Source organism: Triticum urartu, chromosome 1A, assembly GCF_056163025.1.
Source record: "Triticum urartu cultivar PI428250 chromosome 1A, HENAU_Tu73, whole genome shotgun sequence".
NCBI lineage: Eukaryota > Viridiplantae > Streptophyta > Magnoliopsida > Poales > Poaceae > Triticum > Triticum urartu.
This window is the reverse complement of record NC_141873.1, coordinates 86,504,135-86,522,427: the sequence shown is the minus strand read 5'-3', so window position 1 is coordinate 86,522,427 and position 18,293 is coordinate 86,504,135. Positions and strand designations below refer to the sequence as shown.

The window sequence follows — 18,293 nt, the reverse complement described above, 5'->3', positions numbered from 1 at the left end:
GTTTCCTTTTTACTGCGGGTAGATTAGCGATTGATCGAGCGTGGCTTGTTGCGTGGTTGATAGTGTTAAACACAGAGTGATTAAAAGCCATTAGATTTTGATGATGAATGAATGTGATTGTTTGGATCTGCTCTTCTCTTCTTTTTATAGTGGTAGTAGATAATCTGATCAACAAAGTCAGCCTAGTGTCTCTAACGTGGAGAATCCGCAGCGCTCCGTCACATCCCGCGTCGGCGAGCGCTTCTCCCCAAGTCCCAATCCCTTCGCCCTGAAGCCTAGAGACCGGGAAAAATGTTGATGCCGCATTAACTTCGTCTCTTCTCCAAACAACCACGCGTTGAAGTCCCACCCGCAATCACCAAATAACCCATCCGCAGCCGCCAACTCTCGCCCTCTGCCCCCGTCTCCCGCGGCGGGGGATCTCATCCCGGCCATCCTCTGCTGCCTGGAGACCCCCGGATTTCCCTATTTGGTTTGATCATCTTTCTGAGCTTTTCTTGTGCTGCTTTCCTTAATTTTCTTCCTGGCCGCGGTCCAGTCCAATCCCCATCCACAACCGCAGCCCCTCGCTCCTCGCCGCCGCCGTGGGGATTCCCGGCTTGCCCCCCCCTAGCCCGCGATCTTTTGCCTCGGAGTCGCTCCGATTCCGTGCTGCGGCTAGTTGGGATTCCCTTTCTGCACCCTCAGCTGGAGCAACCACTACCGAAATCCTCTGTTCAGCAATAAAAAAAAAATCCAGTTTTGGGCAAGGGAACCGCTCTCCCACTTCATTCCCCAACTTTGCCTTTGCACCGTCCGGCGAGTCCAAATGGGGATGCAGCAATCCAAGGAGGAGCTGCTGTACCAGCAGGTGAACTACGGCAACATCGAGGGGATTCGGAACCTCCGGGCGCAGGGCGCAGGCGTTGAGGCAAGGACAGCGATTTCCACAGCATTCTTAGTTTGGACCTAGGAATTAGATCAAGTCTATTGTGGTCTTGTAAAGCTGGGAATCAAGTGAGTTAACTTTTCTTGTTGGGGTTGAATTTCTTGCTTGCTTGCAGTGGATTGACAAGGAAGGGAAGACGCCCCTGATGGTCGCCAGCATGCGCCCTGATCTGTTGAATGTGGCTAAAGCTTTGCTTGAGTTGGGTGCAAATGTGAATGCATATCGGCCTGGTATGGACGCTTTTCTCATACCAAACTTAGCGTCTTCGCTTTAGTTGATTCTCTCCATTATTCCTAGAATGTATAACAGGGGATTTTTCTGGATGGAGTGGAGTGAGTACCAATTTGTTGTTATTCTTAGTTTGGACCTAGGAATTAGATCAAGTCTATTGTGGTGCTTCAACCAAAAGTAAGTTTTATAAGAAAAAAAACCCAAAGTGAGTTGATTTTGATACGACCATAGCCCAAAAGTTTTAAAGTTGTGCATACTTTGGGATATGGAAAGGACACCTTGAATTTTCTAACTATAATTTCTCACTCAAATAGAAACCAGCACAATATGTGCGCAAGTAAAAATATAGCCTATGTTTAATTAGGTTTGAGGATTGCATGCCATGCAAAACAGAATCAACTCAATCAAGGGAACTGTAACATTACAGTATTGATTGACTTGCACCGTGGCAACTCTGCTTTAACGAAATGTGATCCTTCTATGTTAAACAAATTAGAATCCATAGGATTCTTACTGGATGCATGCTAAATAAAATAGGTTATCATTTTTTTGTCGCATTGTTGTAATGCCTCCCTTTTCTTTTTCTGTTTGTAGGATCACACGCTGGGACTGCATTGCACCATGCTGCCAAAAAAGGACTCGATCCGACTGTCCATTTACTTCTCTCACATGGAGGTTTACGATGCTGCTGTAGTACCATGTATCAATTGTTTGCCATTTGAATTTTGTACGTTAAAAAACCTTCTGTTTATGATTTATTTGCAGCTAATCCATTCATAACAAATGATGACTGCAATACCGCACTTGACCTGGCTAGAGAAAAGGGTCATGTGAACGTTGTAAGGGCCATAGAGGTATATTTTTTACTTCACGTCCTATTTTGCTTTATTATACTTCGATTTGACTTGCACATTTTCGTTTGTTGCTATTTGTTCTTTAAGTTGTTTATTGGTTGCTATTTCGTTCTTCATTATCTTCAGGGACGGATTTCTCTTTTTTCTGGATGGATGAGGGAGAATTATGGTCCTGGTTTCTTGGAAGCGTTTGCTCCTCAGTTCATGACTAGGAAGATGTAATATTCCCGTGAAACTTCATCGCGTACCACAAGCACATAGATGTGAGTATGTTTTACGTGTCTCTAACCTAAGTTAAATCTTTTCCCCAGTTGGGCAGTGATTTTACCACGTGAAGCACGGAGCCCGACAAGACCTGTCAAGCTTGAGTTAGCTATATATCCTGAATTGCAGGTATGAAAGTCTGCTAAAATGCTGCTTTGGTATGGTGTAGCCTAGTAATGTTTATAATGCTGGATATGTTGACATATTCATATCACCCGCAAAGTGAACAACTCTTTTATGGAACTCTTCCTATTTAACATGAGATAAGCAGTAATGTAATTATTGACCTCTCATTTGTTTCTAGTGTATGCTTCCCACATTGTCTAGTTCAGTAATCACTAACCAGTAGCATTTGTCATATTATTTGTGTTGAAATTTGAGTTTCTGGAGAAAATTGCACATAACTGGCCTTTTATTATTTGATACATGACAATGTCTCTATTTTTTTTTTGATTTCTTGCACATGAATTGAGATTCACAACAGTTATTGTGGCACAATATACTCAGAAGGGTGATTGGTTAGTTAATCCATGCACTTGCATAGCTCCTGCAGCACCTTCTCCAATCCTCCTGATTAGGTTGTTGGTTTGCACCTGGTAACCGGATCGACGGATGAAAAAAGGAAGGTCTATAGAAACATGCTTTCCCCGTGTGCAGCCTTGGAGTCCGCACCACTTAGGGGATTAGTCTAGTAATTAGTATGTATATTGATTATTCCTTAAATATGAATTAAGGTATATTACAAATGTCTTAATCCACAATAATAAAGTTGGGATAGTGCATTTAGTTTGTTTTCGTAACATTCTTAATTCTAGTCAATCATTTTTTACCAGCATCACCTCACACATCCAACCAGAGAACCTATACTTGCATCTTGTTAAACCAGCTTGTCCCGAAGGAAAACCTACACCTACTTTCATTTTGTTATATATTTGTATTAGCTATTTTTATTGTATTTTTGTGTATATATTTTATGAAGTTTCTTATTATTTGTAACATACTTTTTATGAATAAACAGGCTGCTAAACCTCGTGTTGTTGTCAAACTTTGGAAATCTCAACTTGAGGAACCAAAGTATAATCTGGCTGATCCTTCCATGACAATTTTTGACAAAGTTACAAGTACGTGCAATATTTCATCTTTTCAGTTTATGCAAATTTGAATTGCATGTTTGTGTTGTTGGTTACATGCTTTATCAATCTTTGCCATTTTACTGCAATTTAATATCATATGGCCATCTCACTAAAAAAATTATTTGCTGAAAGAGCAGAACACAAATTCTTGTGTGGTTGATTACTCAAATTTATTCTTTTATTTATCACTCTTTGGCATGGAAACACGAGGTTAGAGTTAGGACTTGGGAGATCTATTCTTTTTTTTGAGGAACTCATGAGTTTGGTTTTACTCTACAGGAGAACGAAAATTACTACAACCACACACATAGTCATGTATGCTTTATCACTCTTGTTGTTTGCACATTAAATTATCTCACATAAAGCTAGTTCGTTATTTCTACATTGTAGTGATTCCTCCTGCTCTCTACATCGCTCGTGCACACATGTATGTAGTGATTCATTTTGCTCTTCTTTTTTTTCTGAGAAAATGCAAAGGGCTTTTGCATTTCATTGCATTGAAAAGGTAGAGTTTTGATACATTCCTCCTAGGAGGTCAATTACAAATGAGGGTCAGTGAAACTAGTGCACGTCCCAGGTAGGCGGCAGAATGACGCGTAGGCCGTGGGCGCCCGCTCTTGCCCACTGCTCGGCTTCCTCTTTGATCTTCGAGACCAGCACCTGAACCAGGGGCTGGGCGCCCTCGAAGATGCATTTGTTGCGCTGCTTCCAGATCATTCGTGGTGTCAACAGAGCAATGGAGGCTAGGCCCTTACGGATCAGTGTTGGCGTGTTTTGCTTGGCCTGCAGCCACCAGTCCATGAGTGAATCTTCGTGGCTTGGCCCTGCAGTGGTCATCCGTAGCCAGGATAGGATTTCATGCCAAGTCTGCCTGGCGAAGGGGCACTCCAAGAGGAGGTGGCGCATTGTCTCGGGAGCCTGGTCACAGAGTGGGCATCATGGCTGGTGCTGGAGACCGCGTCTAGCCAAGTGGTCGGCCGTCCAACACCGGTCTTGGTTGGCCAACCAGTGGAAAAACTTCACTCTTGGCGGCGCCCAATTCTTCCATATGAGCTTCCACGAGAAGCAAGTCATGGATCCCTGGTAGGTGGCAAGATAGCAGGAGCGAGCAGAGTATATACCGGAGGCCGTCCATCTCCAAACTAGCTGATCAGGGGTGTCTGAGAGCGTGATATGCTCGATCGCCAGCCAGACTTGAAGGTACTGGCCAATCTCGTGTATGCCCAGGGTCCCGTGAATGTCCCTGGCCCAGCTATGGCCTTGCAGTCCTTCAGCGACGGTCTGGATTTTGCGCCGGTGCTTGGGTATGCACTTGTAAAGTGCCGGGGCTATCTCACAAATGGACTGTCCATTTATCCAGCGGTCTTCCCAGAAATATGCCGTTGTTCCGTTTCCGAGGGTCATCGTGGTGGACGCGAAGAAGAGCGCTCGCTCCTCGGCAGAGAATTGTAGGTCCAGGCCATTCCAGGCGCGCTCATGGTCAGTGCGCGAGAACCATAGCCATCGTAGCCGCAGAGCAAGGCTAGCGCGCTCCAGATCCTGGACTCCCAGGCCTCCGTGCGATATGGGGCGGCAAACGCGGCGCCAGTTGACATGGCAGTGGCCTCCGTTGGCGGCAGCGCGGCCAGCCCACAAGAAGCAGCACTCAATCTTCCAATTTGACGAAGCGTCTTCTTTGGCGGCGCGTAGGCGAGTAGTTGATGCACGGGGATGGCACTCAGCACGGACTTCACCAGTGCAAGTCGCCCAGGTTTGTTCATCAGGTTGGCCTTCCAAGCGGGGAGCCGGCCGGCAATCCAAAGTGCATATCTCTGTGCAAATGTTCTGTTGGAAAACGGACTATAGGTACTTCACATTTTTTAGTGACGTTTCATTACATTTTATATACTTATTGCATGGCTGTCTGTAAGAAAGTACCTTTTATTATTGTACATAGCATGTTTTCTGTCAGATGGCCTGCACTAAAATGTTACTATGTTGCAAATAAAACTTGGACTTTTGCTGCCAGGTCATGCTGTTCTAATTTACATTTGAATATTTGCAGAATCTAGATACAAGCTTTTACCGGCTTATGAAGGTGACAAGCAGCAGCTTCGATCATTTTACAGTGCATGTTGTGGCATGGCACAGGTGATATAAGCTGAACTTCCTGAAATGTTTCCCCTTGCTAATGAATTTTCTGTCTCAAGATCTGAGACAGGCTCTAGTTATTCTTGCTATGTTCTGAACTAGTTTGGAAGATTAATCTTCAGTTTTCACAGTTTTCATTTGACCAACATCCTCTTATAGAATGTGTGTATACGAGTACATAGCTCAGTAACCAATAATTATGATGCAAATACATTTTTTTTGAACTAATGTTGAACTAAAGTTTGGTTTGTGTTGATGAGAATCAACAAAATTTGTTAACTTCAGTATAGAAAAAACAAATAATCTAATTATGCATAGATCCTCTTTTGTTAGGTTGCCAGCATGGTTCCTGCACGACCAGTGAATGCCCCCAGTCCAAATCCAATTCCAAATCCGTCTTCGGCGCCTTCAGCGGAATCGACTCCCAGTAAGGAGGATGTTGAGTTAGCGATGGCTATCAATGCCTCCATCCAATCAGCTATAGCAGAGGGAGTGCCCAATGTGCAGCCAATGACATCAACGAACAGCTCTCTCAACGGATGGGGCTCACCAGATTCTCCAGCGCCTTCAAAAACGAGTGGCCAAGCACAGGTTGATGCTCCAAGCAGCAGCAAATACAATGGATGGGATGTACCTGGAACAAGCTCTAACCAAAGTTCATTGAAACCTAACAAAAGTCAAAATAACAACCCTTCGATTGCGATTACACCTGAGGCACTTCCGGTTCCAACACCAACTGCACTTCCGGTTCCAACACCAACTGTACTTCCAACTCTTCCAACACCAACTGCGCCACCACTTGCTGAAGGAACCTTCTACGATGGCCCTATTGAGTATCCGTCCATAGATTTCACACCAGTTGATGTAACCATGCCACCCACGGAAGGTGGTGGTACGGCGCTAAACTCTGCAAAACCTGTAGAAAATGAAGCCGGTGCAAGCAGCAGCGGTAACACCCCCTCTGGTACTTGTGTGATTTGCTTGGATGCTCCTGTGGAAGGAGCCTGCATTCCATGTGGTCACATGGCTGGTTGCATGTCCTGCTTGAAGGATATCGAGTCGAAGAAATGGGGGTGCCCCATTTGTCGTGCCAAGATCAACCAGATTATCCGCCTGTATGCAGTTTGAACAGCTAAAACAATGAAGCAGCATGTCACAGCATTGATGGATGCTTCCCCCTATTAAGTTCTGATATGAGAAGTAATGTTATATTGCTGTTGCAGGTGTACTATTACAAATTACTCCACACCCTATTAAGTTCTATGTGATCTTGAAGCTACAACACTGAAGGCAACTTATGTATATAGTTTTAAGACTTTCTATTTTGTACCGAAGAGTGTGGGCGTATTTGTCATGATCAGAGATTCAGCTGAACTGCTTTTGCTTTCATGGTATCGAGTATTGCTTCTGCTAGGTTACGAAGCTAGTTATCCATACGGCCTTAGAGCACCTGCAAATGCTGGCTTCGAACGAAAATGCCAAATGGAGGCTGAGCTCCATGGAGGCCTTAATTTTGTAAATTTCAAATTCATACTTTTGTGTTTCATTCTTTTTTTTTGAAAAAAATATGCATATACCTGGAGACATAATGTACATATGTGTAAATTTTCATGATGAAATATTTTAAAATGAGAGCTACAAAAAGAAACACAAATATGTGGCTTTTCATCACATGTACTGTTCATTCTCTAAGTCCATGTTTTTTTTGTGCAACTCGCAATTCAAGGTGTTTGATCATGAAATTTTACACACATATACATTACATCCTTGTATACATGTATATTGTTTTTCAGATTTTTCTAAACTGAGAAGTTTGAATTTTGAATTTTTCAAAATTAAGGCCTCCATGGAGCTCGGTATCCAAAACACCCAACTCTGCTTTAACCCCCTTTTTTTGTTGTGCTCCCTCTATCCGAGTTTATAACGTGGGCACATGATTTTCAGTCTTTATTTTGACTAATAAATTATATGTAATATGTCGAAAAAGTATATGTTACAGACTTTACTCATTTAAAAAAAAATCTATGATATGTCATTAGTGTATAGAAACTAAGGAAGGATTAATGGGCTACTTGACTAATTAATGCTTGACTTGTTAATCTCATGTTTGTTAAGCTTAATGAGCAAAAGCTTGCTCGTTAGGCTCATGAGCATTCATTAACCACTATTGTACAAACATCTAATGAGGGGATGAGGGGGAGCGCTCGTTAACAAGTATTGCACGAATAAGGGGATACGAGATGGTACACGTTTGTTGTTGAAGCCTAGGCAACCAAAGACGAGAAGCATGGATGCCCATGGGCCTTGGTGGCCGAAGTCCTAATCGTCCCGTCACCAGTTCTTCTTTTCTCATTTTGCTTTGGATGCGAGATTACAACCTATGTAACTAGAGTGTGGCTCTGCTTTTTAACGAAAGGAAATAGTCACAACAAGAAGAGGTGTGCTAATTGATGTCTCCTATGGGTGGACAGTGTCGACATGGGCTAAATAGGCTAGACTAACATGAAACTACTCGCACTCGAACATATCAGCGTGTGTCCCAAGCGTCGAGCACGCTATGTAAGGCATGTCGGAAGAGGAAGCCTCGTCGAGATCGTTATATGTAAAACACGATGTCGAGGTTTCTTGAAGGTTGAGAACACACATGCATGGGAGGGATCCTTTTGGGAGCGTGGCGGCTATGGGCTGCCCTCGGTTGGCCTAACTATCCCTATAGCCTTAAGGTTGTCGAATACGACGAACAACAAAAAACGGGGAGCAAACAGAAATGGTATCGGATTGATTTATTCAATTGTGTCTTGTATCAACTGTCTATCATCTCTCATCTACATATGAGGCGACTGGATTTTTAGTACAAGAAAAACTCTCAAAATCCTATCCTAAATATCAAACCTATCTCAGTGTGGACAAGTGAGCTTAGAACCTCCGGGCACCTCAAAGGCATCACTTGGAACCTCTAGGGTACTCTGAGAATGTTGTTGCAAGTTTTTGATCATCCCAGAGGCTCAAGGTTGTTTGGAACCTTCAGGCTATTTTTTCATGTACACTTTTACAACTTCTTGCAAATTCCAGAGGTAGCCCGGAACCTCTAGGACCAATCTTTTATACAAGTCAATATTTTTCATGTAGAGGTTGCATATGCTTTTGGGTTAAGATGATTCAAAGAGGACATATGCTCACCTGGACTAGGCGCGTAACTTTCATGTTGAGTACTTTTTTTATTTGACATCATCTTAAGGACGATTTCATGCAAGTAGAATTGGTCATCAACACATGCCCCTCTCCCATGTTATTCCAGAACGCTTGCCGCAAAAAAACTGATTAATGCAAGGGGAACTTGGGGCTAGGCCTTGGCTCCTGCACCTTCGCATGATGTGAAACTTCCTGAACTATTTTCCTATTATTTTTCGTCAGAATTTTTATAGGTATTTTTCTCAAACTGAGAAAAAAACAGGAACTAGCACTTGTCACTTGATTAATATGTTAGCCCCTCCGCAAAAGAAAATGTTAGCCCAATAAAAGTTGATACAAAGTATTGCCAAAGTGTATGTAATTGCTAGAAATATAGCATGAATCATACGACAATTATAGATACCTTTAAGACGTATCAAGGAACAACCGCCCCACTGTAATGCCCATGATGTGGTCCTAGTCTCAACAAATACTTTGCAATCCTCGCTAAGGCTAGAAGCGCATATTGGTCGCCCCAACATATGATTTCATAGCATACACGCACTGTCATATGCTGGTGAAAAAAGGTGGAATATCTGTTGGGGAACGTAGCAGAATTTTAAATTTTTTTATGCATCACCAAGATCAATCTATGGAGTAATCTAGCAACGAGGGGAAGGAGAGTGTATCTACATACCCTTGTAGATCGCTAAACGGAAGCGTTCAAGTGAACGGGGTTGATGGAGTCGTACTCGTCGTGATCCAAATCACCGATGATCCTAGTGCCGAACGGACGACACCTCCGCGTTCAACACACGTACAGCCCGGTGACGTCTCCTACGCCTTGATCCAGCAAGGGGAGAAGGAGAGGTTGGGGAAGACTCCATCCAGCAGTAGCACGATGGCGTGGTGGTGGTGGAGGAGCGCGGGACTCCAGCAGGGCTTCGCCAAGCACTACGAGAGACGAGGAGGAAGAGGGGTAGGGCTGCGCCAACAGGGGAAGGACTTCATGTGTTGGGCTGCCCCTTTGCCTCCACTATATATAGGAGAGAGGGAGGGCTGCGCCCCCACCTAGGGTTTCCACTCTAGGGGTGGCGGCAGCCCCAATCCCCATCTGGGGTGGCGGCCAAGTGGGGGGGAGAGGGAGGCGCACCAAGCATGGGCCTTAGGGCCCATCTGCCCTTAGGGTTTGCCCCCTCTTCTCCCTAGGCGCATGGGCCTTGGTGGGGAGGTGCCCCAGCCCACCTAGGGGCTGGTCCCTTCTCACACTTGGCCCATGTATGCCTTCGGGGCCCGTGGCCCCTCCTGGTGGACCCCCGGACCCCTCCAGTGGTCCCGATACACTACCGGTGATGCCCGGAACACTTCCGGTGGCCAAAACCATACTTCCTATATATCAATATTTATCTCCGGACCATTCCGGAACTCCTCATGACGTCCGAGATCTCATCCGGGACTCCGAACAACATTTGGTAACCGCGTACATACTTTCCCTATAACCCTAGCGTCATCGAACCTTAAGTGTGTAGACCCTACGGGCTCGGGAGTCATGCAGACATGGCCGAGACAACTCTCTGGTCAATAACCAACAGCGGGATCTGGATACCCATGTTGGCTCCCACATGCTCCATGATGATCTCATCGGATGAACCACGATGTCAAGGATTCAATCAACCCCGTATACAATTCTCTTTGTCTATCAGTACGATACTTGCCCGAGATTCGATCATCGGTATCCCGATACCTTGTTCAATCTCGTTACCGGCAAGTCTCTTTACTCGTTCCGCAACACATCATGCCGTGATCAACTCCTTGGTCACATTGTGCACATTATGATGATGTCCTACCGAGTGGGCCCAGAGATACCTCTCCGTTTACACGGAGTGACAAATCCCAGTCTCGATTCGTGCCAACCCAACAGACACTTTCGGAGATACCTGTAGTGTACCTTTATAGCCACCCAGTTACGTTGTGACATTTGGCACACCCAAAGCACTCCTACGGTATCCGGGAGTTGCACAATCTCATGGTCTAAGGAAATGATACTTGACATTAGAAAAGCTTTAGCAAACGAACTACACGATCTTGTGCTAGGCTTAGGATTGGGTCTTTTCCATCACATCATTCTCCTAATGATGTGATCCCGTTATCAACGACATCCAATGTCCATGGTCAGGAAACTGTAACCATCTATTGATCAACGAGCTAGTCAACTAGAGGCTTACTAGGGACATGGTGTTGTCTATGTATCCACACATGTATCTGAGTTTCCTGTCAATACAATTCTAGCATGGATAATAAACGATTATCATGAACAATGAAATATAATATAATAATAACTAATTTATTATTGCCTCTAGGGCATATTTCCAATAGTCTCCCACTTGCACTAGAGTCAATAATCTAGTTCACATCGCCATGTGATTAACACTCACAGGTCACATCGCCATGTGACCAACATCCAAGAGTCTACTAGACTCAATGATCTAGTTCACATCACTATGTGATAAACACTCAAAGAGTTCTGGGTTTGATCATGTTATGCTTGTGAGAGAGGTTGTAGTCAACGGGTCTTGCCATATTCAGATCCCTATGTATTTTGCAAAACTTTATGTCATATCGTAGATGCTGCTACCACGTTCCACTTGGAGCTATTCCAAATTGTTGCTCCATTATACGTATCCGGTATCTCTACTCAGAGCTATCCGGATAGGTGTTAAGCTTGCATCGACGTAACTCTTTACGTCGAACTCTTTATCACCTCCATAACCGAGAAACATTTCCTTACTCCTCTAAGGACAATTTTGACCGCTATCTGGTGATCCAGTCCTAGATCACCTTTGTACCCTCTTGCCAGACATGTGGCAAGGCACACATCAGGTGCGGTACTCAGCATGGCATACCGTATAGGGCCTATGACAAAAGCATAGGGGATGACCTTCGTCCTTCCTCTTTCTTCTGCCGTGGTCAAGCTTTGAGTCTTACTCAACTTCACACCTTACAACTCAGGTAAGAACCCCTTCTTTGACTGATCTATTTTGAACTCCTTCAAAAACATGTCAAGGTGTGCATTCTTTGAAAGTATCATTAGGCGTTTTGATCTATCTCTATAGATCTTGATGCCCAATTTGTAAGCAGCTTTATCCAGGTCTTCCTTTGAAAATCACTCTTCAAACAACCGTTTATGCTTTCCAGAAATTCTACATCATTTCGAATCAACAATATGTCATCCACATATACTTATCAGAAATGTCGTAGTGCTCCCACTCACTTTCTTATAAATACAAGTTTCTAGCAAACATTGTATAAACCTAAAAGCTTTGATCACTCCATCAAAGCATATATTCCGACTCCGAGATGCTTGCTCTAGTCCATAGAAGGATTGCTGGAGCCAGCATACCTTTTAGCATCCTTAGGATCGACAAAACCTTTTATTGTATCACACACAACTTTTCTTACGAAAACTTGGTAAGAAAACTTGTTTTGACATCCATCTGTAAGATTTCATAATCGAAAAATACAGCTAATGCTAACATGATTCCGACGGACTTAAGCGTCGCTACGGGTGAGAAATTCTCATCGTAGTCAACTCCTTGAACTTGTGAAAAGTTTCTTTCCCACAAGTCGGGCTTCATAGACGGTAACATTATCGCCCACGTCCGTCTTCTTCTTAAAGATCCATTTATCTCAATGGCTTGCCGATCAACGGGCAAGTCCACCAAAGTCCATACTTTGTTCTGATATATGGATCATATCTCAGATTTCATGGCTTCTAACCATTTGTCGGAATACGGGCCCACCATCGCTTCTCCGTAGATCGTAGGTTCATTGTTGTCTAACAACATGATATCTAAGATAGGATTACCGTACCACTTAGGAGTAGTACATATCCTTGTCGACCTACGAGGTTCGATAGCAACTTGATCCGAAGCTTCATGATCACTATCATTAACTTCCTATTCAACAGACGTGGGCGCCACAGAAAACATCTTTCTATGTTGCATCACTCTCTGGTAAAAGGTTCGACAACCTCATCAAGCTCTATCTTCCTCCCACTCAATTCTTTCGAGAGAAACTCCTTCTCGAGAAAGGACCCGTTCTTAGCGACAAACATTTTTGCCCTTGGATCTGAGATAGAAGGTATACCCAACTGTTACCTTTGGGTATCCTATGAAGATGTATTTGTCCGCTTTGGGTTCGAGCTTCTTCGGCTGAAGCCCTAAGCATCGCATCCCCAAACATTTAGAAACGACAACTTTGGTTTCTTGCCAAACCAATGTTCATATGACGCCGTCTCAACGGACTTAGATGGTGTCCTATCTAAAGTGATTGCAGCTGTCTTTAACGCATAACCTCAAAATGAAAACGGTAGATTGGTAAGAGACATCATAGATCGCACCATATCTCATAGGGTTCGATTACGACGTCCTGACACACCATTACAACTGTGGTGTTCCAGGTGGCTTCAACTGTGAAACAATTCCACAATGTCTTAAGTGATTTGCCAAACTCATAACTCAGAAAATCCCCTTTTGATCAGATCGTAGGAACATGATTGTTATGATGATTCTTAACTTCACTCTGAAATCGCTTGAACTTTTCAAACGTTTCAGACTTGTGCTTCATTAAGTAAATATACCTATATCTACTCAAATCATCAGTGAAGATGAGAAAATAGCGATATCCACCACACGCTTCAATTCTCATTGGATCACACGCATCAGCATGTATGATTTCCAACAAGTCACTTGCCCGTTTCATTGTACCTGAAAACGGGGTCTTAGTCATCCTGCACATGAGGCATGGCTCGCATGTGTCAAGCGATTCAAAATCAAGTGACTCCAAACATCCATCGATATGGAGTTTCTTCATGCATCTTACGCCAATATGACCTAAGCGGCAGTGCCACAAGAAAGTGGTACTATCATTATTAACTCTACATCTTTTGGCGTGAACATGTGTATCACCACGACCGAGATTCAATGAACCATTCACATAGGGTGCATGACCATGAAAGGTATCATTCATGTAAACAGAATAACCATTATTCTCTAACTTAAATGAATGACCGTATTGCAATGAACATGATCTAATCATATTCATGCTCAACGCAGACACCTTATAACATTTATCTAGGTTCAATACTAATCCCGAAGGCAGATGGAGCGTGTGATGGTGATCTCATCAACTTTGGAAACACTTCCAACACACATTGTCACCTCGCCCTCAGCCAGTCTCCGTTTAGTCCGTAGCTTTTGCTTCAAGTCACCAATAATAGTAACTGAACCGGTATCCAATACCCAGGTGCTACCAGGAGTACTAGTGAGGTACACATTAATAACATGTATATACTTTGTTGAAGTTGCCAGCCTTCTTATCTACCATGCATTTGGGGTAATTCCGCTACCAGTGACCGTTCCCCTTACAATAGAAGCACTTAGTCTCGGGTTTGGGTTCAACCTTGGGTTCCTTCACTGGAGCGGAAACTGGTTTGCCATCCATGAAGTTTCCCTTCTAGCCCTTGCCCTTCTTGAAACCAGTGGTCTTGTTAAACCATCAACACTTGATGCTCCTTCTTGATTTCTACCTTTTGCGGTCTTAAGCACCGCGAACAGCTCCGGGATCAACTCCATCCCTTGCATGTCATAGTTCATCACGAAGATCTAGTAGCTTAGTGATAGTGGCTAGAGAACTCTATCAATCACTATCTTATCTAGAAGTTTAACTCCCACTTGATTTAAGTGATTGTAGCACCCAGACATTCTGAGCACATGCTCACTAGCTGAGCTATTCTCCTCCATCTTGTTGGCAAAAGAACTTGTCAGAGGTCTCACACCTCTCAACACGGGCATGATCCTGAAATCCCAATTTCAGCTCTTGGAACATCTCATATGTTCTTTGGCGTTCAAAATGTCATTGGAATCCCGATTCTAAGCCGTAAAGTATGGTGCACTAAACTATCAAGTAGTCATCAGGATGTGTCTGTCAGGTGTTCACAACATCCACATACGACGTTGTAGGGGTTTGCACATCGAGCGGTGCATCAAAGACGTAAGCCTTCTGTGTAGCAGTGAGGACACTCCTCGGACTACGGACCCAGTCCGCATCATTGCTTACGATATCTTTCAACTTGGTCTTTCTCTAGGAACGTATTGAAATAGGGAGCTACAACGTGAGCTATTTATCTACAACATATTTGCAAAGACAATTTAGACTATGTTCATGATAATTGAGTTCATCTAATCAAATTATTTAATGAACTCCCACTCAGATAGACATCCCTCTAGTCATGTAAGTGAAACATGATCCGAGTCAACTAGGCCGTGTTCGATCATCACGTGAGACGGACTAGTCAACATCGGTGAACATCTTCATGTTGATCGTATCTTCTATACGACTCATGCTCGACCTTTCGGTCTTCCGTGTTCCGAGGCCATGTCTGTACATGCTAGGCTCATCAAGTCAACCTAAGTGTATTGCGTGTGTAAATCTGGCTTACACCCGATTTAATCGTACACTAATCATACACGCAAACGTGTACGATCAAGATCAGGGACTCACGGGAAGATATCACAACACAACTCTACAAATAAAATAAGTCATACAAGCATCATATTACAAGCCAGGGGCCTCGAGGGCTCGAATACAAGAGCTCGATCATAGACGAGTCAGCGGAAGCAACAATATCTGAGTACAGACATAAGTTAAACAAGTTTGCCTTAAGAAGGCTAGCACAAACTGGGATACAGATCGAAAGAGGCGCAGGCCTCCTGCCTGGGATCCTCCTAAACTACTCCTGGTCGTCGTCAACGAGCAGCACGTAGTAGTAGGCACCTCCGGTGTAGTAGGAGTCGTCGTCGACGGTGGCGTCTGGATCCTGGGCTCCAACATCTGGTTGCGACAACCAGGTAGAAGGGATAGAGGGAAAAGAAGGAGAAGCAACCGTGAGTACTCATCCAAAGTACTCGCAAGCAAGGAGCTACACTACATATGTATGCATTGGTATCAACTGGAATAAGGCTATTATATGTGGACTGAACTGCAGAAAGCCGGAATAAGAGGGGGATAGCTAGTCCTTTCGAAGACTACGCTTCTGGTAACCTCCATCTTGCAGCATGTAGAAGAGAGTAGACGGAAGTCCTCCAAGTAGCATCGCATAGCATAACCCTAACTGATGATCCTCCCCTCGTCGCCCTGTGAGAGAGCGATCACCGGTTGTATCTGGCACTTGGAAGGGTGTGTTTTATTAAGTATCTGGTTCTAGTTGTCATAAGGTCAAGATACAACTCCAAGTCGTCCTGTTACCGAAGATCACGGCTATTCGAATAGATTAACTTCCCTGCAGGGGTGCACCACATTCCCCAACACGCTTGATCCCATTTGGCCGGACACACTTTTCGGGGTCATGCCCGGCCGTGAAAGATCAACACGTCGCAGCCCCACCTAGGCACAACAGAGAGGTCAGCACGCCGGTCTAAACCTAAGCGCACAGGGGTCTGGGCCCATCGCCCTTAGCACACCTGCATGTTGCGAACGCGGCCGGAAGCAGAACCAGCCCCCTTAATACAAGAGCAGGCTTACGTTCCAATCCGGCGCGCGCCGCTCAGTCGCTGACGTCACAAAGGCTTCGGCTGATACTACGACGCCGGGATACCCATAACTACTCCCGCGTAGATGGTTAGTGCGTATAGGCCAGTAGCCAGACTCAGATCAAATACCAAGATCTCGTTAAACGTGTTAAGTATCTGCGAACGCCGACCAGGGCCAGGCCCACCTCTCTCCTAGGTGGTCTCAACCTGCCCTGTCGCTCCGCCTCAAAGTAACAGTCGGGGGCCGTCGGGAACCCAGGCCCACCTCTACCGGGATGGAGCCACCTGCCCCTTCAGCCCCCATCTCCGAACAGTATCACAGGTAAGGTAACTGTGTAAAGTATATTGTATATGCCCGCGATCACCTCCCGAAGTGATCACGGCCCAGTAGTATAGCATGGCAGACGGACAAGAGTGTAAGGCCACTGATGGAACACTAGCATCCTATACTAAGCAGTAGGATAGCAGGTAATGGTATCAACAGTAGTAGCAAGGATAGGCTATGCATCAGGATAGGAATAACGGAAAGCAGTAACATACTACACTACTCTAATGCAAGCAGTATAGAGAAGAGTAGGCGATATCTGGTGATCAAGGGGGGGGGCTTGCCTGGTTGCTCTGGCAAGAGAGAGGGGTCGTCGATGTAGTCGTACTGGGTAGCAGCGGCGTCGGTCTCGGTGTCTAGCGAGAGAAGAGGGGGAAGAAATAATAAATATAATGCAAGCATATGCATAGTGATGCATGACATGACAAGTAACGGCGTTAGAGGTGCCCTAACGCGGTAGTAGGTGATACCGGTGAAGGGGGATGACATCCGGGAAAGTATCCCCGGTGTTTCGCGTTTTCGGACCGGTGAACCGGAGGGGGAAGTTGCGAGTTCGATAGGTTAGGGATGCGTGGCGGACGAACGAGCTGCGTATCCGGGTTCGTCTCGTCGTTCTGAGCAACTTCCATGTACAAAGTTTTTTCATCCGAGCTACGGTTTAATTTATATTAATTTTCAAAGTTTTAAATCATTTTTGAAATTAACAGAATAAAAATAATTTGGAAATGCCATTATGATGTCAGCATGACATCAGGGTGATGTCAGCAGTCAACAGTCAGTTGACTTGGTCAAACTGACGCGTGGGTCCCGGTTGTCATTGACTTAGGTTAACTAAACAGGATTAGTTAGTTTAATAAGTGATTAGGTTAATTTAACAGATCTAATTAAGTTAACTAACTAACTAATTAATTAATTATTTTTATTATGTTTTTTTTTCTTTTTTTTAACAGGGGCGTGGGTGGGGGGCCCCACTGGGCAGTGGCCCATAGGGCCAAACGGGCGCGGGCGGTGGATCAGGTGCGGGGCGCCAGGACGCCCGCCCGCAGAGACGGGGGCTGTCCGCCTCCGGTGGAAGTGGCGAGGCCACGGTGAGTGGCCGGAGCGGCGAGAGCCAGAGGCGGAGACGAGCAACGCGCGGTGGTGCCGGAGCACAACCAGGGCGTGAGCGGGGCACGCAGCCCAGGCGCGGTGCGGGGACAAGGCCGCGGCATGGCGCGCGCGCGAGGGATGGCAGGAGGTGGTTGCGGCAGAGCCGCGTGACTACGGGTGCGCGGCGTCAGGGGGACAACGGGCGCGGAAGCCGAACGACGCCGGTGGGCGCGGGCAGCGCGGTGGCCAGGAGCGCGCGGGGCGATGGCCGGTGCGAGGGCCGCGGCGACGAGCGCGAGCACGAGCAGCGCGGGCAGGAGGGGTCGCGCGAGGGAGAGGGGAGGGGAAGAGGCTCACATCGAGCCTGTAGTTGTGTAAGCGCGTGCTCGGGGAGGGCCTGAGGTAGACGGACGGCGGCGACGAGGTCGGGGTCGTCTAGTAAGGCGGCACCGACGATGTCGGGGCGGTCCGGGGCGACGTCGAGGTGCAGGCGATGGAGATGGCATGGCGGCACCGACGACGGTGAGGTGGCGGGGCGGCTCCGACGTGGTGATCTCCGGCGACGGCGTCGAGCGGCGG

The 18,293-nt window shown here is 45.6% G+C and overlaps 1 protein-coding gene and 1 pseudogene across 1 annotated transcript; one reads left to right on the top strand and one right to left on the bottom strand.

Moving 5' to 3' along the window:
* The first annotated feature begins 239 nt into the window (after positions 1–239).
* On the top strand, positions 240–6,929 carry LOC125548841 (putative E3 ubiquitin-protein ligase XBOS34). The gene is made up of 9 exons (XM_048712374.2): positions 240–910; positions 1,044–1,158; positions 1,754–1,834; positions 1,925–2,013; positions 2,140–2,231; positions 2,325–2,406; positions 3,296–3,398; positions 5,455–5,540; positions 5,874–6,929. Exons 1-9 carry the CDS (start codon positions 809–811, stop codon positions 6,666–6,668), a joined length of 1,545 nt encoding a protein of 514 aa, XP_048568331.2. The 5' UTR covers positions 240–808; the 3' UTR covers positions 6,669–6,929.
* On the bottom strand, positions 3,972–5,349 carry LOC147990158 (uncharacterized; annotated as a pseudogene).
* Positions 6,930–18,293: the final 11,364 nt, after the last annotated feature.